General features: G+C 42.5%; 1 protein-coding gene across 2 annotated transcripts; it reads right to left on the bottom strand.

Moving 5' to 3' along the window:
* Nucleotides 1-354: 354 nt before the first annotated feature.
* On the bottom strand, nt 355-27,277 carry EIF4H (eukaryotic translation initiation factor 4H). 2 transcript variants are annotated; one of them, XM_081256992.1, is made up of 7 exons: nt 27,140-27,276; nt 9,470-9,657; nt 7,369-7,433; nt 7,188-7,284; nt 6,813-6,872; nt 2,378-2,515; nt 355-2,287 (listed from the first exon to the last, which is right to left on the bottom strand). In XM_081256992.1, the coding sequence occupies exons 1-7, from the start codon at nt 27,196-27,198 to the stop codon at nt 2,148-2,150; spliced, it is 747 nt and encodes a 248-aa protein (XP_081113118.1). In that variant the 5' UTR covers nt 27,199-27,276; the 3' UTR covers nt 355-2,147. The 2 variants fall into 2 exon arrangements, with proteins under 2 accessions (XP_081113118.1, XP_081113119.1); XM_081256993.1 differs by lacking the exon at nt 6,813-6,872 and having other exon boundaries at nt 27,140-27,277.
* Between the last annotated feature and the right edge of the window lie 281 nt (nt 27,278-27,558).

Here is a 27,558-nt window from a genome sequence, read left to right as displayed (position 1 = left end):
AGCCACCACAATGAAAACCCCACGCACCGCAACGAGTAGCCCCCGCTCGCCCCAACTAGAGAAAGCCCGTGTGCAGCAATGAAGACCCAACGCAGCCAAAAACAAATTTTAAAAAATCCCCCACCCAAAAAAGAAAAATTAGTTTTGGGGGAAAGAAAACAAAACAGGAAAAAAGTTGGCATCCCATCTCTGATCACCAGCTTTTAAAATAATTTCACAAATCTTGTAACTTCCGAAAGCAAGACGCTTTGCTCACTCTGCATAACATTCCACTAAATTTGGACACTACTTTCCAAATTTAAAATTGTTAACTTCACAAGCAGCTAAAAAACAACTCAAAAATAAAGACAAGCATTAAATATTACGTAAGGTTTTCTTTTATTTAAAAGATCATTCACAAAATACCATATCCATAGATTTACTTTCTGTCATATAGCTGAATGTGTTAAGTGTTTGGAATTCCATTCTTACATTTAAAAGTCAACTGGATTGCCCAGAAGTTTAGATGAATTTGTTTTGTTCTTAATCTTTTCCACACTGAAGATGTAAGTAGGTCATCTGAAAGCATCAGGTTTGATTACAACCACATAATGCATGTCTTTCTTAAGGTAAGTATTGGTGTTACACAAATGGTTCTTATTTCAGAAGCAAACATGACAGGTGTACGGAAGGAAAGGAGGGAGAGTTCTGTAAATTGCTGAGACCTGGTGACAAAGACAAAGTAAGAGAAGCCGAGGATGGCAGCTAGTGAGGAGCTCCTTTCTAAGCACACTGCGTAGGCCAGCCTGCCCCCGGCCCTCCAGTCATGCTGGTGAGGGTCTCTCTTTGCCGGGGCTCTAGCTGACCCCGAACTGCTCCCAATTGGATGAAGTGGGACTCGGGTGCTAAAGAATTTGTTCACACAGAGGTGTTCAAGCTCAAAAGCTGCTGCCTAGGCTGGGTGAGCGCTGAACACTGTATGTGGGAGTGAACGTCCTAAAGCTGAGAACTAGTGACCTCAAGCCACTTACCAGTTATCTGACAGCTCTGCCTAGTCAAATTCTCAATTCATCAAGTGAAAGAGAGTAAAATGCCAGATTCTAGGCCCATTCTTTCACTCTAAAATTAAGGGATGGTGGGAAGGGCAGTATCTCATTATTACTTGTATCAGGGAACAGATAAACACAGGGCGTGATGCAGAACACACGACAACAGGGGTTTGAGAGGAAGCAGCGTCCGCACTAGGAAGTGAGCCCAGCACCGCGCTACCACCTGCAGTGCCCAAAGCACCTCTGCAGCCAGCAGAAAGGAAACTAGACAGCAGTTTGTCACATCCAGCCACAGAGGAGCCTCTAAAACGGCCAGTGAAAGAAGGGAACCGGTTTGGACACGGTGTTGAAAGAGCAATAAAGCATGTGAACACAGCAGTGTATTCAATTTATCTCCTATGTGCACACCCCACCAGCAGTTCACATTATCCTTTTAGGTTTTGCTGTTTGAAATGTGAGCCTATTCTCCCATCTGGGGAGGGAGTAATGGAGTCAGGACTATCTATAAATAGTTACAGGAAGGAATTTGCAAAGATCAACAGATATTTTATCCTTGTTTTGAAAGCAAGGTGTCCCAAATTCTGTATGTTGATAACAGCTGAATAAAAACAAGATGCTATCCAATTTGTGACTTTTTTTTTTTCTTGGAAGCCACAGCAATACAGAACTCAACATGCAGGTTGCTGAGAAAAATCAAAGGAAACGCCCAGTGTGGCTAAAGGAAAAACAGAAAAGCAAAGGAGAGAAATGAAGCAGCACTTCAATATAAAGAACTCCCGCATGGCAGCTGCCTTTGTCCCTCTAGAGAAACTCATGTGCTGGAAGGAAACAAGGAGCGAGAAGGAAAAAGGACAGAAGGAAAATAGGAAAGGAGTGGCAGGAAGGAAAAAAAAAAAAAAAAGCACAAAACAGGCACTAGGTAGATACAGCAAAGCCAAGAATGTACTAAAAACCACTTGTTAACTGCTGACATGCACTCACAAGCTCTGTTTCCATTGTAAGAAAGGAGGACAAAGGTCAGGCGCAGGAATGGTAACTGCAGGACTGCCGGCCTGGGGGGCAGCCAGGCTGTGGTCTCGCTCGAACCCCCCCACATCCCATTCCCTCCCAACCGCAAGCTCATTCTTGTTCCTTGTGAACGACTTCCTCTCTGGGCCTGGCTCCCCCGAAGATAGCAGAGTTGGGGTTGGCTACTTGATTGAGGGGCGTTGCAACTGTTCGAGGTTTAAGCTGGAGCCGTGGTCTCTGTGCTCTTTCCTCTGGGGGAGGGAAACACAACATGGCTTACAAATGTGTCACGAAAAGACACCCTCCAGAGCTCCATTTACACGTTCACGTTATTGTCATACCTTCTGTTGGTTCTCTGAAATCCATATTGGACCCTCGAAGGGGAGGGCCATCTCTGAAACGACTTCCCATCGGGGGGCCTGTTCGCCGGTCACCTGGGCGACTCCCTCCCCTGCCTCCTAAGAAGTCATCCCTGAAGCCTGAAGGAGGAAGATGACATTGAATTATCTTTAAAACTACTGGCTCAAAGCTGATAACACAGCTTGTGTGAATTAAGTTTAATTTTAAATTCTTTAGTTTGTCCAGCATCAAAAGTGCATACAAAATGAGTCCAAACGTGAATCTGTTGGGTAATTTCAATGCTAACAGACTTCTAAAATAAGAAAAGAATCTTAGGAGAGAAAAATAAAACGAGCTGTAAATTCTTAGCTTGCAGGAAAAGTCCATAATATTCTAATATGGCTTAAAACAAAAATGCTCAAAGCACATTTTATTGTTTTCTAATACAATCTATAGTTATTAAAAAAGACAAACCTGAAATTTAGAAGTTACAATTTAGAACACAAAATCAAAAGAAAAAAGCTAGATATGAAGACAAAATAAAAATACAAAGTCACCTCTGGGTGACATTCCCCATTTTTCTGTTTCTGCTGCGATTCGGGTGTGGATCATTCTAAAAGCAAAGCACCTGTGTGTAAACAAAGCTGTGATCAGGCCCACTCCCTTCCCAGAGAGGGCGCCAGAGAGCAGGAACCGCAGACCCAACCCACACCTCCTCTGGCTGCAAAGGTTCCCCCCCCCCATTCATTTGTGCACCGCTAAAATAATTACCAACAGAAGTAAAACTGCATCTCATTTAGAATTAAAAGTAAGTTGCAATTTGGACTTCCCTGGTGGCGCAGTGGTTAAGAATCCTCCTGCCAATGCAGGAGACACGGGTTCGAGCCCTGGTCCGGGAAGATCCCACATGCCACAGAGCACCTAAGCCCGTGCACCACAACTACTGAGCCTGCGCTCAAGAGCCCACGAGCCACAACTACTGAAGCCCGCGCGCCCAGAGCCCGTGCTCTGCAACAAGAGAAGCCACCGCAACGAAAAGCCCACGCACCGCAACGAAGAGAAGCCCCCGCTCACCACAACTAGAGAAAACCCACGCGCAGCAACAAAGACCCAACACAGCCAAAAATAAGTAAATTTATATTAAAAAAAAGTAAGTTGCAATTCTCATCAGTGTGAAGAATATTTTCTCAATGGACTTTAAGAACCTTAAGCCTTATTTAGTTTTGTATTTAACTGAAAGTCATGGGGGGAGGTTAAGATAATTAACCTTTTAACAGTATAACCTATTTAAGTTAACTTTCAGTAAAAATTTAAGAAATAAGACTGTAATTAAACAAATGAGCTTGCCCCCTGTTTAAGCTCCTGAAGGTGACTGTTTTTACTCACTCTAAGGATAGTGCCATTGCTCAAAGCTTTGTAAGAACTTATCCTTGAAGAAGGATCCTGAGCTTGAGAAATATTCTTCTACTAAATAGTTGATTCCCATTATTCATAGATTTCACGTTTGCAAATTTGTCTACTCACTAAAATTTATTTGTAACCCCGAAATCAATACCTGGGGCCTTTTGCTGTCATTCAGACATGCACAGAGCAGTGAAACATCTGTCACCTGACACATACATTCCCAGCTGAGGTTGAATGAGCCAACACTCTGCCTTGTCTCAGCTCAAACGGTAAACAAGCGTCCTTTTCACAATCTATTTAGTGCCAGGCTTTCTGCTCTTTTGTGTTTTGTTAGTGATTTTGCTGTTAAAATAAAACAGCACCCAAACATCATGCTGAAGTGCTGTCTAGTACTCCTAAGTGCAAGGCGGGATGTGCCTTGTTAGAGAAGCCTCACGCAGGCATGAGTTACAGTGCTGCTGGCCATGAGTTCATTGTTAATCAATCAACTATATATATTAAACAAGGCGTCTTTAAACACAAACACATAAAGCAAGGTTATGTATTGAATGGCTGACAAAAATATGACCAGAGGCTCACAGGAGCCTATGTATTTCCTCTATGAGCGATGGCTCCGTGTCCGCCAATTTGGTGTTTGCAGTGGTTTTAAAGAACCTAACTACTGTGAATATGGAGAATCAACTATCTGCAATGGTGGGGTTTATTTGTTCTTTAAGGGCAGCAAGGAATTTTTAAATTGATCAAGTTATCTGAAACTCAGTTCAGAGACTAAATCGAACAATTTCAATTTTAACAAAACAAGTAATGAAAACAATTCTAAGAAGGTTTAGACCAACAGGAGCACTGCTTTGGGGGAAAACCCATTTTGGAAGCATATAATCAAGTATAAGTTTCTTTACAAAATCTTTTCTATCAACCAGAGAGGATACACCATTCATTAAACAAGCTTAATTAGTATTCAAACATTTAACCTGACATTTCCCCAAAACTAAACTGTATGTACCTTTCCACGTTGATTATGAAAGTAAAGTTACTTCCCTTTTAATGAGATTAATTTTTGCTACTAGTGTTTAGCATAAAACAAATCAGCTCACACCCACACTGACAAGGCACATAAACACAACTGCTACTTTGTCCAGGTTCATGAGACAAAGTATAGTGGGGGAAAAAAAACCCCAAACCCAGTGTACATTAACATTAAGTGACCACCTCATTTCAAAACTCTTATGATATGAGCGATGGGAAGATTATGAGGGGGGAAAAAAAGCAAGGTTTGACACTAACAATTATCTTTTCATCAAGTTTGATGACAGATTTCTAGGAGGCACACTATTCATGAAAATCTTCTGAGCTTTCTTTACGAAGTTTAGTTTAACACACTGCCTAGGGACTTCCCTGGTGGTCCAGTGGTTAAGACTCCGTGCTTCCACTGCAGGGGGTGCAGGTTCGATCCCTAGTGGGAAACTAAGATCCTGCATGCTGCATGGCACGGCCAAAAACAAAAAAGATAAAAAATAAATAAAAACACCCTGCCTATTTCTGGTTGACAGGGACTTTCTTATTTTTCTTCTTTGTATTTTTTTTGTACTCCTTGAAAAAAAAATTTTTTTTTACAATGAGAGTATGTCATCTAAAAAAAGGCATTATTCTAAAGAGTAAAAAAGGTCTACCTATACAAATAATGTATATAGGCCGTACCCCACCATGTGTGCACTGCTGGTTTTAGATTATCACCAAAACACTGTAGTTTACACTGGTTGGTGGCAAGGTAGTTTCTCTGGCTATGTTCACTGTATGTTTTGCTTCAGAGTAAAAAAGCCCAAGCTAAGCCAGTAGTAGAAAGACATCAGTTCCCTTGGTAACCTCCAAAGCTGTGAGCTCACTGTGCTATTTCTACAGTACTAGGAAATGCAAAACTGGCAGATTGGAGACCACCACTCATCAAGTCACTAACTACTACACCTGAGGTGGCTTTGAGATGACATCTGTTGCATTTTTCAATCAGAGACTAGCTTATACATAAAATTACAGGTTTACTGGATTATACTGTACTTTTATGAATAAGCTCATTTCTGATTGGCTATAGGACTTATAGGAATTAAATTATTCAACAGATATAAGCAGTAATCTGTTTAGCTAACGCAGTACTGGAATGAACTTTTAAAAAATTTCGACTCACAAGACCAGTTCCTCCCATACTTACCAGTTACTTTCTACTGATTTTTGTTTTGATTGCAGGGGGGGTGATGGGGGGGCGGGCACTAATGATCTCATCTTATGTGGTGGCAAATGCAGAGATAATCTCAAGTTTATAGGAAAGAAAACAGACTTGTTTTTCATTCTCTACCTTATGGTTACAATGGACATTTTTACCATATGAATTACCTTCATAATTTAAAAAAAAACAAGAGATGAAGAAATGTTTAGGAGATCAACCCTTCAAAGCCTGGCATGCAAACTGACCTCTTGAGTTGACACAAGGAGGCACCCACTGGTACGCTTTGATGAGTTAAGAAAAGCAATGATAAAGTGGATTATGTCCACTTAAGGGATAGGGGCTCCATGCCCTTTAAGAAACAAAGAGGTCATCAGGACTACCTATTAGCATCTAAGAGGGAGCCACCAGGAACCATTAGTATGAGGCTTTCTGTAAGCTTCTAGAACCTTCAGACTTCTAGAAATAATAGTATTTCTATTCATGCCATACACACAAGCACCATCAAGGGGCTCCCCTGGGCTAAACCCGGAGAAAGACTCAGCATGAGACACAGGCACATATAAGAACGGTAGACTAAGAAAAGGTAACAAAATAAGGCGGATCAGTCCAACTTGCCCACGATGTGGAAGCTTTCAAGTCCTACCCCAAACATTGAGGTTCTAACAGAGGCTTATTGCATGCCTGGGTACCTTTTAGGAAAGTTTCATTTGTGAAAGGAACTAAAGTAGTCCGGCCAGGCGGGCTACTCACAAGAAATGTACAACAGCAGCAAGGCCACTGAAAAGGGTAAGTGGTGATACTTTAAATACTGATACCGGAATTGAAGTCATCCCGGGAATCCCATCCACCTCTAGATTCTTGAGAGCCACCCATTCCTGAGGATACACAAAAAAGATAAAGTTGAGGTCGTATCATTACCTTGCTGCACAAACATGGAAAAATTCATTGGGAAGACGTACAACTCATGTGATGGGAAGTTCAATGAAATTATGAGTTTTTGCTGCCAACAGGAAGGAAAAAAACCCAGGCTTGCAGAAGCATCATCCATTCTTTCTAAGATTTTACACATTTTTAAAAGCTCATAAACACCTATCAGACCTACGAGATAAGAGTTCTTCTGGTAACCTTCAAGAGCTGTTATCAGTGGGCATACAGCAAGTTTTATGTTCAGTTGTAGAAGAACCAATCACCTCTGTCATCTGGTCCACCTTTCCTGAATCCAAAGCCGCCTTTATCTTGTTTTCTGCCTTCTGCAATGTCCACACGAAGTGACCGGTCACCCAAGAGCTAATAAGTGGAAAACACTGTTAAGTACTGGCAAGAAAAAAAACTCAACTACTAACACCACAGAGAAAACCTGAATATACTTACTGCACCATCGTATGTCAAGGCTTCCTTAAGGGAATCCACTTCATCAAATTCTACATAGCAGAATCCTGTAAGAGAAAACAAACCCCGATTTCCTCAAGGAATTCCGGGTTAAAGATAAGGTGGGATCCCTGTCTGTACCATTTCCCTACATCATAACTACCACTTCTGTTGCATCTAGATGGCAGCAGACTTGCAGAACCTGAAAGAGCATATTTTACTTTCTAATAAATAGAACTTGACTGGTATTCCTCCCTCTTAATTATATTTTTTCCCCTCTTAATTATATTCTATCAGAAAGTGCTAATCAAATAGGTACTGAAATAGTAGCTGTGTTTTTATAAAGCTTTATGTTTTAACCATAATATTAAAACCTTCCTTGGGTCACTGAAGAGCTGTTAGTTCTGACTTCTGAATGACTTTAATATAACCTAACAAGGGCTTTAAGACACAGACTTCAAATTCAATACCAAATATGCTTTGATGGAACAGGCTGAGGGTGCCATTACTTCCTACTCAGGTAGTTGGTATAAAATTTGTTTTACAAAGCTAAAAAACATACCCTTGGCCACAAGCGTATCCCCCTCAGGATGCTAATTAATTAAAGACAGCTGGCCTCGGTGTAGCATGCTTTATTGACAACTTGAGTCTCTAATGCTAGATTCTGACACAGGCCTGTAAGCAGAGGACACTCCAGGCAGAAGAAACCACACCCTCTCTCTCACCTCCAACCTCTGAATAAGCTTTTCCTTCTACCTGCAATACTCTTGTCCATGCCGTCTCGGTTAAATCTGGGTTAAGCACTCCCTCTGCCCCGTATGCTCACACCGCATCCTGTATTACCACCCTCCCACCCCCATCCTGTATGATGATTACACTTCACCTTCAGAGCCCACTAGACTGCAAGTGCTTCTAAAGCCTGGGTCCAAACTTTTCCTGTTCACCATTTGCTTACACAAAGAATGTACTGCTTGGCTGTAGAGTTCCCCGTCCTCCACCCCCAACCATACTCCACCTCCACAACCATGCCTTTTCCCCTAAGTGGATTCAATGCTTAGAAGAACTGAGAAAACCACTTGCAAGTTCAAAGAGGCAACAAGAGCCTAGTCGCTCCAGAGCTCCCACTCATCTCACACTCCAGAGCTGCCGAAACGAAAGATGCCCTTCTATGAGACCATCTCTGCTGCTAATGACTCAGCCCAAAGCCTGGTTTCACCCACACATTTTTACCTTAAATTTGAATTCCTAATGCTTCCTAGCAGCGGGACTTACTGCTCCAAGCTTAAATGATACATTCTTTTTCACTGTTTGATCACTTACTATAACAAGGCTCCAGGTTCTTAAGTCAGAAAGCTTTCAGAACGACAGAACTACGGAACCGCTCTGCTGAGCAACACCCCTGCTTCTTCTACAGCCCCACAGCCTCTGTGTGCCTTTCATGGATGTACTTCTGGGTAAATAAAGCAAACCAAATGCCCTTGTATCTGGCATCACGCACTTAAATACAGGGCACATTTCCCTTCAGGAAGCCTTGGAAGTTGGATGATAATGCCCATCTGGTTCCTCATGCTCACTCCTCTGCTCAAGAACCCGAAAGACTAACCTACAGACACAACTTTATCTGAAATTTGAGCCAATCATTTCCCTAAACACATGCTCTGAAGTCACAAATGTACAGTGACAACGAGTACTGGGTTACCTTTTAGACTTCATAATAAACTAGATTACAGTAAAACTACCCCCTAAAAATGCATGAGTCGGCCAAGGTGATATGCACCTGAAGAGTCCTGAGTTTTATCTGTTCATTTCTTTCCTGGTAACTCCCTTTCTGGCAGAGACAGGATTGCTATATAGGTCAGGAAAACGCCAGATTTACTTGGGCATATGCCACATACTTCTACAAATTAGATTATGTATAAAACATTCCCCCCCCCAAATAGAACTGAAGGCCTATGCGTTAAAGCGCTAATAAATGTTTATTTCAACTACTTGGACTGGGCAAACGTTCGGAACACTTTCATCGAAACACTTTCATAATTAGAGCCCTCTGGTTTAGACCCTCCTCCCCTTACAATAATGCACAGTAAAAATCCCCCAAACTCACCTTTAAATTTGTCTGTGTCTTTGTCTCTGACTAGCCGTACACTCCTTATGCTGAGATCCTTAAAGATAGCGTCTATGTCGCCCTGCACCGTATTAAAAGGTAGATTTCCTACATATGCTGTGTAGGGGGGCTCTGTGGGCAGCTCCTTCTGGCTACGGGAACCATGGCCACCAGCACTGCCACGGGACCTAGGAGGGGAAACAGACAGGATTCAACTCTGCCCATGTGTTCTTGCCCCAGAGGGCCAAGGAAAATGTCTCCCACTCAGCCACACCACCCAGGCAAAATAATCCTATATAATGTATACAGTAACATCTCCTTGAAATAATAGTATTCCAAAATATTTATGAAAAACATGCCTATTTCTGGATGACAGAAATGTCCACAGAAACACAGAATCTCTGTGAACGTATATTTCCCTGGAGAATCAAATCCCAACATAATATCCTCCTACAAACAAGTGGTTCTCTCCTATTCACTAAGAATAGGAGAAAAGAACCTAAGCCAATGCCCTCCTTCACACCCGATAATACTAACACAGAACACAGAAATGGAGTGTCCACTTATTACCCTGAAGCTGAAGTTTAACTCATTCACAATACAATTGTTTCTTGCTGATTATAGATAATATGTTCTAATAAAAATTTTAGATTTTGTGCAGCAAGTACTATGTATTGTACATACTACTCTCCACTCCCCCATGCACTACCTCACTGGGTCCTCAAATACAAGGTGCATATTACTAATTCATTTAAACGTCAATGCCATTTCCTCAGCTAAGTCAAGAGGTGTTTAGCTTGTCCACGGTTACAGAGCTTAAAAGTGGCAGGACCCTGACTCCACCATGTGATGGCTAATCTGCATAGGCACTGGTTTAAATCCGAGCTCTACCACATACTTACTCCACCATATAATCTTGAGGAGTAACTCAATTTCTCTAAGCCTTATTTGGAAAACTGGGTTAATACTAAGAGAGACCTTGAATTATTGAGAAATAACATTTGGTGCGTCATATACTGCCTGTCACATAGTACACATGTGTAGAGTAACAATGACCATAATAACTGCCATCTAAGACCTGAGGTTTACCATGTTTTATAGAAAATTTAAAAACAAATGGGATCAGCTTCCCTGGTGGCGCAGTGGTTGGGAATCCGCCTGCCAATTCAGGGGACATGGGTTCGAGCCCTGGTCTGGGAAGATCCCACATGCCACGGAACAACTAAGTCTGTGCGCCACAACTGCTGAGCCTGCGCTCTAGAGCCTGTGAGTCACAACTATTGAGCCCACGTGCCGCAACTACTGAGCCCACACGCCTAGAGCCCGTGCTCCGCAACAAGAGAAGCCACTGCAATGACAAGCCCGCACACCGCAGCAAAGAGTAGCCCCCGCTTGCCGCAACTAGAGAAGGCCCACGCGCAGTAACGAAGACCCAACTCAGCCAAAAAAAAAAAAAAAAACCACACACACACACAAAACAAACAAACAAACAAACAAACAAATAAATAAATGGGGCCACGGGACATCCCCCTGGTGGCCCAGTGGTTAAGACTCCGCGCTCCCAACACAGGGGGCCCAGGATTGATCCCTGGTCAGGGAACTAGATCCCACATAATGCAACTAAGAGCCTGCATGACGCAACTGAGGATCCCGTGTGCCTCAACTAAGACCCGCTGCAGCCAAATAAATAAATATTTTTTAAAACAAACAAAAAAATAAATGGGGCCATTATACATTTGCCAAAACCCATAGAACAGAATGGACAACACCAAGAGTGAACAATAATGTTAACTATGGACACTGGGTGATAATGACATTGTCAATGTAGATTCATTGATTGGAACAAATGTACTACTCTGGTGCAGATGTTGACAGCAGGGGAAGCTGTGCCCCTGTGCATTTGTGAGGGCAGGGGGCATATGGGAACTCTATACTTTCTGATCAATTCTGCTCTGAACCTACATTGGTCTAATAGATAGTCTACTAAATTAATGAATGGGAAGGGGAGCTCTTCTTTACATCAATAAGGCTGTCAGCTAAAAAATGTAGGAGGAATCATATAATTAGAAAACCACTACTCTGCAACCACCAATGTAGTAGTGACTGATTCAGGCAAGGCTCAAAGGATGCCAAAACACTGATAAAATGAATCTGCCAGTCACTACTGCAACCAGGTAACTGAACTTAGTATCACTAATAATGGGAGAAATTTAAATGTGCCTTCTATTTTGGCACAGATTCTTCAAATATGTAAAAGTCATGAAAGACAAAAAAAGCAGGGGAACTAACGAAATGATAACCAATGCTACATGTGATCTTTGGATCCTGGAACACACAGCCATAAAAGAAAAAGCAGATGGAGAAATCTGAATCTGGTGAGTATAAATATTATTGTTAGCATTAAATTTCTTAGGAGTGATTAATTGGTAATGAAGTTAGTAGGATGCCTCTGTTCTCAGGAGAGACAAAGTACTTAGGAGTGAAGTGTCAGGACAGCCATTTATTTTCAAAGGGTTCAGCATAAACCCATGTGTGCATGCACGAATATATAAAGATAAAGCGAGTGTGAAAACTTGTTACATCCACCAGTGTCCATCGTATTGCATTCTTTCAACTTTACTGAAGACTTGAAAAATTTCAAAATAAAATGTTTGCAGAACACAGGAGGAAAAAAATTTAAAAGGGGGAGGTGTTTTTCTTTAAGAGACATTTAAAGCAAAAGAGTCTCCTCACATCGTCAAAAATCTGCTTAAAGTCAACCTTCCTTTCTTTTGGCAGAATATATATTAATACCAGGTCTTCAAAAGTAACTTGATTTTTAAAATTCATATATTGCTAGAAATATCATGAAAGAGATTCCACATCTTGCCTGACACAAATTCCAGATATCTCAAATATCTGATAATAAATACCAATCCTTACGACAACGCTTTTTTTTTTTTAGCAGATGAACCAGGCTATGAAGTAATTCTTAGATGACTAAAAATTTTAAGTTTAATTAACTCAGAACTGCTGCTTCCCAATAGAAAAATCCTGCATTCTGTCCTAATACCAGAAAAATAGGCTTACAAGTGAATGTGACTTATTTTGCATTTCAATAACCATAAAACTGGGACTTCCCTAGTGGTGCAGTGATTAAGAATCCTCCTGCCAGTGCAGGGGACTAGGGTTCGAGCCCTGGCCAGGGAAGATCCCACATGCCGCGGAGCAACTAAGCCATGCGCCACAACTACTGAGCCTGCGTGCCACAACTACTGAAGCCCGCACGCCTAGAGCCTGTGCTCTGCAACAAGAGAAACCACTGCAACGAAGAGTAGCCCCCGCTCGCCACAACTAGAGAAAGCCCGCGCACAGCAACAAAGACGCAATGCAGGGAAAAAAAAAAAAAAAAAAACCCAAAAACCACCACCACCAAAAAAAAACCCCATAAAACCTAAAATATTTTCAGTAAGATACTCTTTGGGACTGGGTACTGAACATATAAAATACAGTATAAACACTTGGAAAACTGTCAAAACAGGGGACCAACTATAATTAAAAACACTTTAAATTCATCTACTCAACATTTATTAAACATCTAGTGGAAAACAGCCCCTTGTCCTGGAGTAGCTTACACCTGAGTAGCACATATAAAACATAAATAACTGTAAATGCATACATGCATGTTTGTGTATATGTTTACATAGATATGTAAAAAAGCAAAGGGCTACAATGATTTTTTAAAAATTCAACATGAAGGTGAGGATGAAGAAATGATAAATTTGGCAGGTGTCTATTTGATGAATCAAGAAAATGGAGGTAGGAAGCCTTGCTAAAAGGGCACATGAGAACTTCTGTGGGGTGCTGGACAGAGGACTGAAAAGACAGGGTCAACCGACCTCTGACTGAGTACAGAAAGCCATGTAAGCAAGCCTTGATAAGGACCGCTGCCCAGGTGAATGCTACTGAGGGGGGGCACTAGCAAGAATGCAGTAGGATCAGAAGCCAGCTCTGGCTTTGCAAAGATAGAAGAATCCTGCTTCAGGCAAGCAGTACTTTAAGAGCTGGAGATGTGGAAAGAACTAACCCAAGCCCATCAACTTGCTCATTTCACCCTAGCCTCACAAAACTGCCAGTGGCTTAACACTCCAGATTTTTTCAACACTAACAGATGCAGTCCTAAATACTGCCCTACCTGATGTGGTCAGTTCTACAGAACTTGCGTGGTTTTTAGCTTTTCGTTGAGTAGTTCACTGAAGACATTACAATGCAGTGGGACTGGGGCCAGCCGGGTAGATTTCAATTTATTCACTCTATGAAGAGTCTACAGTGTGCCAGCAACTTGAGAGACAAGGGTGAAGAAGACAAACCCCAGAGAATGCATATGGACGTAATAAAATGATACATTCTGTCATCAATCAAAAAAAATGTCAAATGTCAGAAGTTCTTTGAGCTAAAATTCTTATGAGATACTTCTGACACTAAGTTAAGTTTAGAGGGGACTATTACCTAAATAAGCTATGTTACATGAAAGCACTTTCTAAAACAGGTTAAAAACACAGAAGACTCACCTGGCACCTTACTTAGCTTGGTGTAGGACCTCTTCCAAATCACCTCTGTACCTCGGTTTTCTCATCTGTTACTTTATAAATATTTCAAATTTCTATGTTATAAAGGAGTTTGAAATTGACCATAAAAACACTTCACAGAGACTGATTGCTTTATAAAAGTTTAACAACAATTCTAAAGTGTTATGGGTAAATTAAACACGCTATAGAATACACTGCTCATACAGAAGGAGGCTGACTAACAAGCCATGGATGTAAAGCAGGCAACAGATGAGGCAAAGCTGCAAGCCTGGGCACACACCCCCACCTCCCCACCACCTTGCAATTCAGAATAGAGACCTGAAGGGCTGTGCTGCAAACTCCCAGGCCATATCGCTCCCACTGAGCAATGGGCTTGCCCGCTCATTACTGTTGCACATAGGGACAGTCTATTGATTAAAAATAAAATACGAAAGTTTTTTTGTTTTTTTTTTTCCTTTTGCGGTACGCGGGCCTCTCACTGTTGTGGCCTCTCCCGTTGCAGAGCACAGGCTCCGGACGTGCAGGCTCAGAGGCCATGGCTCATGGGCCTAGCTGCTCCGCGGCATGTGGGATCTTCCCTGACCGGGGCACGAACCCATGTCCCCTGCATCGGCAGGCGGACTCTCAACCACTGCGCCACCAGGGAAGCCCCAAATACAAAAGTTTTAAAGTAATAATTACATCCTCAGTCATTTAGGAAGTTCAACTTTCAACTCCAGGTGTGACCAAAATCACACCTGGAGTTACAGACAAATCACGTTTCTTCACTCAAATCAACGAAGTATCTGAATGTCTATTAAATACAGAGCACCATATTGAGGGCACAAACCTAAGACTTGTTCCTACCCTCAAGGAGCTGATAATTCAGCTAAAGGGGTCCAGGCATCTAGAAAGGAGAAATCACATCCCAAGTAAAAGACTGCAGAAAATTCAGGAGACAGCAACGAGCACTGTCTCTGCAGGGTGGAGCAAAAGGCACTTGGACTCTATTTTCCAGGCAGCAGACAAAACACTGAACTCTTAAGATGATAATGTGTGAATAAGCAAAGATATATAGGAGTGAGAGGAGACTGGAGGAAGGGCAACTATAAGAAAAAAGAAGAGAAGAGATTATTAGAGCTGGGATTAGAGTCAGTAAGTGGATGAAACAAAATTAAGTGCTCAAGACTTGCTTCCGAAGTGTAAAAGATAAAAAATGAAGGCCACATGCTATTATTTCTGGACAAGAATTTTACGAAGATTTCTAGGTGCATTAGACACTATACAGAATTTAAGTACTGTTGCTGTCATTCTTAAAACTTTAAGACCAGTACCAAGATACCATGACTATAGAGTATTAACCTCTCTTTGGTATTTGGAATATTAGGTGCTCTCCCTCTATTACTTCTAGGTGATAACTGAGTTAGTTTCATTGGGGCTGATCAACAACTTTGGTCTTTCATGTGCCACCCAGAAACGCTTATTAGCATGTATCACGTGGCTTGAGACACTATCCTAGATCCTACATAAAATTACGGTAAGACTGCCTTTATGAGATTAAAATGCAAGTAAGCAACAAAGACAAAATCCTCTGAGCATGCAGAAAGATCAAAATGTGTAACCTACTTGGTTTCTAGACAATAATCAAAAAAGGTTAGGCTCTCAAAAGCCAAGCCCTTATTTCATAAACACCCTTTTACACTACCTATTAACATCTTACATTAGTAAGATACACTGGTTACAATCACAGAACCAGTATCAATACATTACTAACTAATTCATTACTAACTAGTTCAGTTTATTCAGATTTTCTTAGCTTTCACCTAATGTCCTTTTCCTGTCCTAGGATCCTATTCAAGATGCCACATTACATTTCAGTTTTAACTTAGGTTTTAAAAAACTAGCCCAATGGAACTTGGATTAAAGACCCTTCAGTTCCAAGGAGATCTTTCCTCTAAGTGTATGTATTTTCCAAGGCCTTCAATTAGCACTCAAAATTAAATCCCTTTATCTTGACAACTGTCATTACTACAGGATGTGCATGAAAGCCTCTGAAAGTTTCTGGTAAACACTGGGGGTGGGGAGGGAGCAGTGTCTATGGTGAATTCTTCAATGAGCCCTATTTCAAGGAGCTCTTTTCTGCTGTGAAGGGGAACTTAATCATTCAATCACATCTGTAAGATATAAAAAGCAATGCAGAGAAATGCAAAGTTGTTCTGAGGCAGGAACTCTTGTCTTGTTCACTGCTTGATCTCCAGAACTATTACAGTATCTGAGACTTAGAGTGGAAGGAATGAAGCCACAGGCCTACCAACTACTTTAGGGTTGCCAGTAACTTCTTCACCAATGTGGGTACGCTTATTTGGAAAAAAATTTAGATTATAAGAGAGGGTTACATGTATTCAGAAGACATCCCCAATTATGTACTTAAGTATTTTTCAAAAAATTTTCAGGCTGTGTACAACAACAAGAAATACATTTTACATCACAACTTAATACATGCATACATTCCTGCATGTTAACTACACAAATTAATTTTAAAAAGCTTTGCCAACAGTACTAACTCATAGTATAATGCACACTATTCTCTATTCTATTTCACCTTAAAAGATGCTTACCAGGACCCACACTAAGTTGATTTCATAATCTCCCAACAGGACACAACAGGCAGTTTGAAAGCCTTGTTTTAGATGAATAGTGAACATGAAAAGGACTTCTGGTTTACACGGTCTTTTAGGGAACTTTTCTTACTGGGAAAAGGTATTTATCATAATGAACTAAAATTTTGGACTCCCACACATGAAAGGAAAGAAATGGGCTTAGTAATTTAATAACTTCATATGGGTGAAAAAGGTTACTCAATCCAAAAGTTCCAGATTTGGGACTTCCCTGGTGGCGCATTGGTTAAGAATCTGCCTGCCAATGCAGGGGACACGGATTTGAGCCCTGGTCCTGGAAGATCCCACATGCCACAGAGCAACTAAGCCCGCGTGCCACAACTACTGAGCCTGCGCTCTAGAGCCCGCGTGCCATAACTACTGAAGCCCGCGCGCCTAGAGCCCATGCTCCACAACAAGAGAAGCCACCGCAATGGGAAGGCTGCGCACCACAACAAAGAGTAGCCCCCACTTGCTGCAACTAGAGAAAGCCTGCTGCAGTAACACAGACCCAATGCAGCCAAAAAAAGTACCAGATTTTTCAGAGAAAATGAAATCTTAAATCTCAAGCTATTTATTGGTCCTCAGAAATACTGTCACAAAAGAAATCTGTCTTAAAGGTATGGTGTAAACTATTTCTATGGATTAGTTTTGAACTTCATAGGTTCTTTTCTTCCAAAATAGAAGACTTACTATTGAGATCTGACATTCCACATACTACCAGCTCCATTTCATTTTACATGAAACCACATTTTCAGGCAATGTTGAATTTGATATGATCCACAAGTAACTTACAACTATACAATTTATTTTAAAACGTAAATTATTTTAGGTAACTACAAACTGCCGTAGAGAGACCACCATTTAAAACATAGAATTCAAAAGCATTCAGTCAGAGCTAACAGTTCTCTTCATTTAATATTTGAAAAGTCATAAGAACCCAAGTAACCTGTACTAAAACACATATATGCATTAAAATAAAATAATACTTAATAGTTGTTTAACGATATCAAATTTTAACTTGCTGCTACTTCACATGATAGTTATCAGAATTAAGTATATTAAAAGTACCTGCAAAAAAGCTACACATCCTTTCAAACAGCCTTTAAAAACAAACAGTCAAGAGACAAAAAGAGGAGGACCCTATCAATTAAGAGATTTAGTAGACACAACAACCAAATAAACGTGCAAACCTTGTCTGGCTCTGATTTAAGTGAACCAGTTGTACATCAAAATGTATGAGATAATTATGAGAACTCAAAATATTTACTGGGCTATTTAAGTTTTCAGATGTGATGATATTGTGGTCATATTTTTTTTTAAGTTTTTACCTTTGAAACTCATACTGAAGTACTTCCAGATGAAATGACAGTGACATCTAAGACTTGTTTTAAAATAATCCAGAAGTGTGTGGGAGGAGAGTAAAGCAAGGAGGTACAGATGAAATAGGAGTGGTCACTTTAAAAACACAGTGGGTGGGCTTCCCTGGTGGCGCAGTGGTTGAGAATCTGCCTGCTAATGCGGGGGACGCGGGTTCGGGCCCTGGTCTGGGAGGATCCCACATGCCGCGGAGCGACTGGGCCCGTGGGCCGCAACTGCTGAGCCTGCGCGTCTGGAGCCTGTGCTCCTGCAACAAGAGAGGCCGCAATAGTGAGAGGCCTGCGCACCGCGATGAAGAGTGGCCCCCACTTGCCGCAGCTGGAGAAAGCCCTCGCACAGAAACGAAGACCCAACACAGCAAAAATAAATAAATAAATAAATAAACTCCTACCAACAACATCTTCTTTAAAAAAACAAAACAAAACAAAACAAAAAAAACAGTGGGTTCCCTCAAGGAGCTTAAGGTCTAGATGGCTGCTAGAGGTATGATGAAAAAAATTAAAAAGCACATAGCTGAAACCATACATCAAACACTTGGAACGACAGTTTGTTAATTATAACATGTTAGAATTAAAAGACATCAGAGAAGTTCTAGTCAAAAAAACGAGCATACGTAAACACGAAAAAGGAACATATTCTCTGTAAGGAGCAATTCATGAGTAAAAGCTTGACTACAAAAAAAAAAGTGGTATGTCAAATATTCTATAATAACCTACATGGGAAAAGAATCTGAAAAAATGGATACATGCGTATGGATAACTGAATCACTTTGCTTTACACCTGAAACTAACACAACATTGTAAATCAACCATACCCCAATATAAAGCTTAAATTAAAACAAAACAAAACAAAACAAAAACAGTGGGCAATAGGTACATGGGGCAGGTCGTTACCCTAGACTCTGCTGTAAAATATTCATTTCCCTCCCCACAATGGGGAAGATAGATGAAACAGAAAAAAGCAAAAATGTTTATAAAATTAAAACTGTGAAATAAATGGAGCCTTGCTTAATGGGTAGAGTTTCTGTTTGGAATGATGAAAAAGTTCTGGAAATAGTGATTACTGAATTGTAATCATTGTGAACTTTAGTACCACTGAATTGTACACTTAGAAATGGTTAAAATGGTAAATTTTGGCTGTGCCACGTGGCATGCAGGATCATCTTAGTTCCCTGACCAGGGACGGAATCTGTGCCCCTGCAGTGGAAGCCCAGGGTCTTAACCACTAGACCGCCAGGCAAGTCCTATAAAATGGTAAATTTTATGTTATGCATATTTTACCACAATAAGAAAAAAAACTGAGTAATGGCTACATGGGGGTCTGATATATTAGTCTTGACTGCTTATGCATAAAAATATTCAGACTAGTCTTTAAGTATGGGATTTCCCTGGTGGCGCAGTTGTTAAGAATCCGCCTGCCAATGCAGGAGACACGGGTTGGAGCCCTGGTCCAGGAAGATCTCACATGCTGCGGAGCAACTAAGCCCGTGCGCCACAACTACTAAGCCTGCGCTCTAGAGCCCACGAGCCGCAACTACCGAAGCCCGCGCGTCTAGAGCCCGTGCTCCGCATCAAGAGAAGCCACTGCAATGAGAAGCCCGCGCACCGCAACGAAGAGTCGCCCCCGCTCACCGCAACTAGAGAAAACCTGTGCGCAGCAACGAAGACCCAACGCAAACAAAAATAAAAATATAAAAAATAATAAATACATTTATTTTAAAAATCTTTAAGTATTAGGAAAAATGAGCAACTGGTAAATTCCAGCTCAATCTAGACCATACTGAGGTTCCTCAATTAACAGAAAATCAGTTAAAGTAACAATTCTTTGCACTTTCAGACGGCCTCTAAAAGAGCACCAAAACGTACTTCCTTTGGTTCTGGCTCTGTCTCCCCAGAGCCAAACCTTTCTGGCTGTAATATCCCTGTTAAGTCAAAGAGAGCAAACATGTACACCAATCATGCCATTGATTTGCATGAATCAGGCCGGGGCACCAAACTGCACTATTACTCATGCATTTGCAGTATTAAAAAAAAAGGGGGAGGGGGGTGGATTCCCTGGTGGTCCAGTGGTTAGCAGTCCACGCTTTCACTCAGGTTCTATCCCTGGTGGAGGAACTAAGATCCTACAAGCCTGGTGGCGCAGCCACAAAAAAAAAAGCCACCTTCTGCAAAGAATGTTTTTGATAAAGTGGTAAAAATGATTAATTTTATTAAATACTGACCCACAGGTGGCTCCGTTGCGCAATGGATAGCGCACTGGACTTCTAAATACTGACCCACTTTTAAAATATTCCCTGTCACGAAATGGGAATGAAGCACTTCTGCTGCTTACAGAAGTACATGATTATCTCCAGGAAAGGCACTCCTGCAAGTGAGTTACAAGCTGAACTAGCTATTCTTTTCACGGAGCACCATTTTTACCTGAAAGAACTGACAAACTATGGTTCAGACTCGGATGCTACATAGACATTTTCTTGTAAATGAAGTGAGTCTGTCACTTCAAGGAAAACAACAGTACTATCTGCTGCGAATGACAAAACGCAGGCTTTCAAGCAAAAACCAGAATTTTAGAAAACTTTTCTATCGATATAAGCTTGACAGTCTCCCAATACCTGAAATTTTTCTGATGAAACTGATGGGGACATTAATGAACATGATTTTTGACACTGTATAGTGAAATGCTTCAACATTTGGAAGAGCTACATAACTCAGTGAACTGGTATTTTCCAAATGACCAAAGTATCATGTTACAAACAAAAAAAAATGTACAGCTGGGCTTCCCTGGTGGCGCAGTGGTTAAGAATCTGCCTGCCAATGCAAGGGACACAGGTTTGAGCCCTGGCCGGGGAAGATCCCACATGCCGCGGAGCAACTAAGCCCGTGCACCACAACTACTGACTGAGCCTGCGCTCTAGAGCCCACGACCCACAACTACTGAAGCCCGCATGCCTAGAGCCCGCGCACCACAACGAAGAGTAGCCCCTGCTCACCGCAACTAGAGAAAGCTTGTGCACAGCAACAAAGACCCAATACAGTCAAAAAAAAAAAAAAAAAAAAAAAAAAAAAAAAGCACAGTAAAAGATCCACTCAAAATATAAGATAGATCTATGGATTTTAATGTAAGAGTATGAAAAGTTTATTGTTACAACTAACCTTTATGGAAATTACCACCTGACAAGTTTTGGTACAGTCACAAATAAGAGTATCTACAATTATCTGAAAAGGCTATTAAAATAGTCCTCCCACTTCCAACTACTTACCTATGTAAGGCTGGATTTTCTTCATATATGTCAACCAAACAACCTACCTCAAGAGTGAATACAGAAGCAGCTATGAGAAATGAGCTGTCTTCTACTCAGCCAGATATTCAAAAGGCTCCAGGGAATTCCCTGGAGGTCCAGTTGTTAGGACTCCTTGCTTTCACTGCCAAGGGCCCAGGTTCAATTCCTAGTCAGGGGAACTAAGATCCCAGAAGCCGTGCGGTGCGGCCAAAAAAAAAAGGGGGTGGGGGTGGGGTGGCTCCAAAAATGCAACCGATTATTTCAATTAGAGAACAGTGTGCAGAGCGAGGGAGATCACCAGCTACATCTATCCTATATTGGAGTGCAATGAAGGTACTATGTTTTCAGTAGAGTATCAACATACTGAAGCACATCCAGAGGGTCCTATCAAGAAAAACATTTAAAAAACCATCATATGGTTGGCAAACTTAAAAAAAATAGGATGTTCAATTATTTAAAAAGACAACTTAGACATTACAGCTGCTAAGTGCAATCAAAATCAAGTGGTTGCTTACTTCGTGCCCTGAGTGTGCAGGTCTAACCAGCTGCACAAATGATGAAAAGGCAGAGACACATGGCATGGTCTTCTGCCCAACACTCTTCCGTTTCTAGCGGAAGCTGGAAACTGGAAGGTGGATTTGATCTAGGACTGACTCCCCCCATGCCCCCCCACACCCCCAGCCAAACATTCTGCTTTGTATGTTCCAAGTTTCTGGGAAGACTTCTTGAATTTGTGTAAAGTCTTTCCAGAACACTAAGGTTAATTTCAAACAGAAATATAAATTTTGAAAGTATGCGAAAAAAAAATTTTTTTTTAGAAATCTCAGAAGCATTTAAATATTCCAAGCATGAATTCTGCTACAAACCAATAATGTACAAGAATGAAATACTTGGGACTTCCCTGGTGGCGCAGTGGTTAAGAAGCCGCCTGCCAATGCAGGAGACTCGCGTTTGAGCCCTGGTCCGGGAAGATCCCACCAGCCACGGAGGAACTGAGCCCATGCGCCTGCACTCTAGAGCCCACGAGCCACAACTACTGAGCTGGAGTGCCACACTGAAGCCCATGCACCTAGAGCCGATGCCCCGCAACAAGCTACCGCAATGAGAAGCCCGTGCACTGCAATGAAAGAGAAAGCCTGTGTGCAGCAACTAAGACCCAAAGCAGCCAATAAATAAATGAATAAAAAGAATGAATTACTTGGTACTAATTTACCATACTTATGGTATTACATTATAAATGCTTTATGCCTATAAAATGAATAGCTTTCCCTTTATTGGCTTTAGAAATATAGACAGGAAAATAAAAACTCACTCCATCTAACCCTCAACAGAAATTTTCCCACTCTAACTCCAAAGGAATTATTTTAAGAATTAAAAAATTATAAATTGGACTTCCCTCGTGGTGCAGTGGTTAAGAATCTGCCTGCCAATGCAGGGGACACAGGTTTGAGCCCTGGTCTGGGAAGATCCCACATGCCGTGGAGCAACTAAGCCCATGTGCCACAACTACTGAGCCTGTGCTCTAGAGCCTGCAAGCCACAACTACTGAGCCCGTGTGCCACAACTACTGAACCTGCACACCTAGAGCCTGTGCTCCACAACAAGAGAAGCCCACGCACCGCAACAAAGAGTAGCCCCCACTCGCCGCAACCAGAGAAAGCCCGTGCGCAGCAATGAAGACCCAACACAGCCATAAATAAATAAATAAATAAATAAATTATAAATCAACAGCTATCATATATTAAGCATTTTTAATGTACCAGATACTGTGCTGCACAGTTTAACATCTCATTTAACACTCCCCAACAGCCCTATAGAGGAGTTTCTATCTTATATGCAGGGCAAGTGAGGCTCAGAGAGGTAAAGAAACTTGTCCAGATCATACTGCTAATACACAGCCAAGAGGACACTTAAGCTCTGGTCTGCCTGATTCTAAAGCCAGGGCTGCTGCCTGAACATCTGACATCTCAAAGATCTCTTGGTAAAACCAAGTATTTGTGGTAACAACACTTCTCAAAGAGGACAGTGACTTGGAATCAAGCACTGGGAGACTGAGTGGAGAGAAGGATGACAATAAACCCAAACAACTTGCCATTTGACAGGTAAACAGGATTTTAGAATATGCCTTTCAACACCTCTACAGATCCTGTTATAAGTGAAACTAGCTAGCTTTTATACACTTTCTTCCCCATTTTAAGGCTTAAAATATACTTAGAAATTTAGACAGAGATGCCAAGCTTAAATCCTATAAGACTCAAAGATTAGAATTCTAAATCCTCTAACTGGAACCTAGTAAAGAATATTTAACTTTGTAGCTTACATCAATTTTTAGCAGGTACCATTTCAGCAATATCAATTCTTGCTAATTCCAAGTTCCAATCTAATTCTCAGGATTGATGCTACTTTTAGGTTAAGCACTCAGAAGGCCTTTTGCAGTTAAAAATGTAAAATCAGTGTTACTCTCCACTTTACTGTCAATAGCAAATGAAAAACTGGAACCCCACAAAGATAATTTAGCAAAGTGCAAAACCAAATACATTCAAGATATGGTACAATCAACTCCTGATAATTTGGAATTCTGCTTTGACTTGCTTTCTGAGCAACAGTGCAGTCCCGTTCTCTCCTCTGCTGCAGGGGACCATGCCTCTGTAGGCTGGGGAAATAAAGCAGTTGTTCAATATTGCTTCCTGACAACCGTACTGGTTATCACACACAACTACAAAATAAACTTACGGGGAGTGTATAATTATTAAAACCCAAGTTCTTGGTTTTTGTTTTTTTTAATGAGAAGACCCTTCTTTTAAAAAAAATAATTAATTAATTTGTTTTTATTTATTTTTTGGCTCTGCGTTGGGTCTTCGCTGCTGCACACAGGCTTTCTCTAGTTGCGGCGATCAGGGGCTACCTTCCTTGCAGTGCGCAGGTTTCTCACTACGGTGGCTTCTCTTGCTGTGGAGCACAGGCTCTAGGCGCGTGGGCTTCAGTAGTTATGGCTCGCAGGCTCTAGAGCACAGGCTAAGTAGTTGTGGCCCACGGGCTTAGTTGCTCCGCAGCATGTGGGATCTTCCTGGGCCAGGGCTCGAACCCGTGTCCCCTGCATTGGCAGGCGGATTCTTAACCACTGCAGGGAAGCCCCTTGACTCTATATTTCAAACCCGCCATTCCTTTTACCTGTGACCCAAGTTGCTTAGAGTTGAGACATCTTATCTAGCTAAGGTGTTTTAGACTAGAGAGAAGTTGCCTTACAAAAGTACCAAACAGGGACTTCCCTGGTGGCACAGTGGTTAAGAATCCGCCTGCCAATGCAGGGGACATGGGTTCGAGCCCTGGGCTGGGAAGATCCCACATGCCACAGAGCAACTAAGCCCAGGCGCCACAACTACGGAGCCTGCACTCTAGAGCCCTAGAGCTACAACTACTGGGCCTATGTGCCACAACTACTGAAGCCCACATGCCTAGAGCCCGTGCACCGCAACGAAGAGCAGCCCCCGCTCGCCGCAACCACAGAAAGACCGCTCGCAGCAACGAAGACCCAACGCAGCCAAAAATAAATAAATTAAATAAAATAAATTTTTAAAAAAAGTACCAAACAAAGCAATACAAGACCAGCTTTCCATAGATGGTAATCGTCTATAATGCTTAAGCTTCTATCTGAACATAAACAGCACTGAGACATGTACTGATGTGAACATAATTCAAAACTCAAAATTATCATTGAAGAATATCTGGTCAACTATCCTATAACCTTGCTAAATTTCAAAGATTCCAGTAACTGATAACTTTCGACCTGATGAAGTTAAAATAACATTAACTATCTGAAATAGGAAAGCTTTGGCACAGATCGCACCACTACATGTCTAGTCCTCTGTGAAGTTTCCTGACTCACCTGTGACACCGCCTAAAAGAACACACATATTCACCAACAGGTTTTAAAAACTACTGTTAGGCAATCTGAGCAGTATTTCCTTTGTACTTTTACATGAAGATGAAGTGGAAAATTCTGAGAAGGTAAGATGCAGAAGGTGCTTAATAGTAAAGGGATTTTTTATTAGGAAGCTTAGGAGATGTATCATGCCAGCTACTATTCTCTTATACAAGTTTTTGGAGTACATCTGGGTAAATGGTTAGCAGTGCCCTCGTCTTTTGATATTCTGATACATAAATGGCATCTTAAAAGAGAATTTTACTTTTGATCAACTTCTATTGTTCAAGGCACTCCAACTGTCAAAATTTGATATCCAACAAAAGTCTAACTTGAACACCTCTAGTCACCAGAACAGCTGGTAAATTTGTCAAAAGGCAGAATTAAAAAATAATCATAAAAAAAATTCCCCAGGCTCTGTATAATATGACTAACACTGTAGTTCCAAACCAACTAAAATTCCTTGGAGCTGCCTTAATCTGAACTACTCTGTTTAAGAGTTTTCCTGGGTACTTTCAAATGCTTTTGGAAACTAGGGAAAAAAAAATCTTAGTTATTAAATTTCGAGATGACTGAAGCACAATTTTGATGTCTAGAAACCTACCCCCAAAGCAGTAACTTTACATGTAATCCAACATCTATTTCTTTTTTATTAGTAAATATAGTATTCTTTGAAGTAACAGGTGGCTCCACCTCCCCCAACTTCCATGTCCCCAACTTTCATGAATGATACTGGGTACACTCCCGCACCCAAACAAGCTTTTATTTGAGCCATTCCCAAACCAAGGTATTAAAAGATCATTCTTCACCAAACAAAGATACTTTTAGGAGTGAAACCCAGGAGACTGGACACCTCAGTAGGTACTATTGTGGTGTTATCCTGGGAAAGTAATCCTTTCTGTAAATCACACAAAGGCCAAGTGTGCCCTTGACAAACAACAAGATGTTTATAGCCTATCTTCTAAATTCTGTATGAGGTAACTTGTGTCTAAAAAGAAATAATCTAGGGCGGGTTCCTGGAGTTGAACACCATAAGCTTTTTCTTCACTAGTCAGGGATCTTTCTTTTAAACAAGGTGCCTCAATTACATATGGACTGTGTATGACCAGAATCAGAACGAAGCTAAATGCGATTCCTTCTCCAGGTCTGGAGAAACCAGGGAGAATAACATTTTCTGCCAGTAGGCAAGTAGCACTTGTCAACAAGGCACTCTGATCTCAGAAAGGACAAATACAATGCTATGATGTGTATGTTCTGGTTGGTCTCCCCCGACTCCGGGGTGAACTGAACTATTCCAGGGCTCCAGCTGCCAAATCCCAGCCTCACACCCGTAAAGGGATGGGAATCGCCCCTCTCTCGGCCTTCCGATCATACCAAGCCCGCTGATCTCCTGGCAAAAGGGGCCAGGGGGCCTGCAGCGCAGGCTGACAACAGGAAGCCGCGGCCGGGACCGGGACTGGAGCGGGGCAGGCCGCGGCCCCCACCCCCGCGCTGCAGCACAGCCCCGCGCTGGCCCCGCCGTACTGGGGGATGGGGCTGGAAGCGGGAGCTCGTCCTGCCGGGCACTCAGCGCCGCTGCGGCCTGGCCCTGCGACCGAGGCAGAGGAAAGACACGTCGTAGGCGGCGGGGTGGGGTGGGGTGGTGGCACAGAGAGGGATCTGTCCCGCGAGCAAAACCCGGGGAGCCTAACCGCCGCCGCACCCTTCCCGAGCGCGCCATTTCCAGACCCCACTCCTCCCGGCGCCTCTACGAGGCCTCAGTCGGCCCAGCCGGGCCCCTACCGCTCGCCGCCCCTGCTGTGCGCGCGGGAAGGCCGCGGCCCAGGGGCCCCTGACTCCGCCCGCCTCCCGCGCCTGGCCGGGGCCCGCGCACGCCCGCCTCACCCTCTGCCGCCGCCGAAGCTGCTGTAGGCCCGATCGTCGTAGGTATCGAAGTCCGCCATTTGCCGTCTCCGCTCCGAGAGGAACCAGGGTGAGCGAGGAAGGACCCCGCAATATAACTCCCCCCGCCCCGCCGCCGGGGCTGTCCGCCGCGCCGCCTGATCGCAAATCGCACGCACGCACGCTCGCGTGCGCGCACGTATGCCGCGCCGCGCCGCGCGGCGCCCGGCCTGGGCTGGTTGGTCTCTGGCGGCCCGGCGCGTTTTGCGGGCCACGTGGTGTGGCGGCGCGTTGGCTCGGTTCCTGCCCTCGCGCTCCGGCCCATTGTGTGCTAGCTCTGAGGTTTCATCCGCGTCCGCCTCCTGCCCCTGCCCCGCCCCACCCTTGGACGTGAGCCTTGCCCTACCTGCCGAACCTCCGTT

The sequence above is a fragment of the Mesoplodon bidens genome (assembly GCF_964165515.1).
Source record: "Mesoplodon bidens genome assembly, chromosome: 15".
NCBI lineage: Eukaryota > Metazoa > Chordata > Mammalia > Artiodactyla > Ziphiidae > Mesoplodon > Mesoplodon bidens.
The sequence above is the reverse complement of the archived record's forward strand: the minus strand, read 5'-3'. Positions and strand labels throughout refer to the sequence as shown.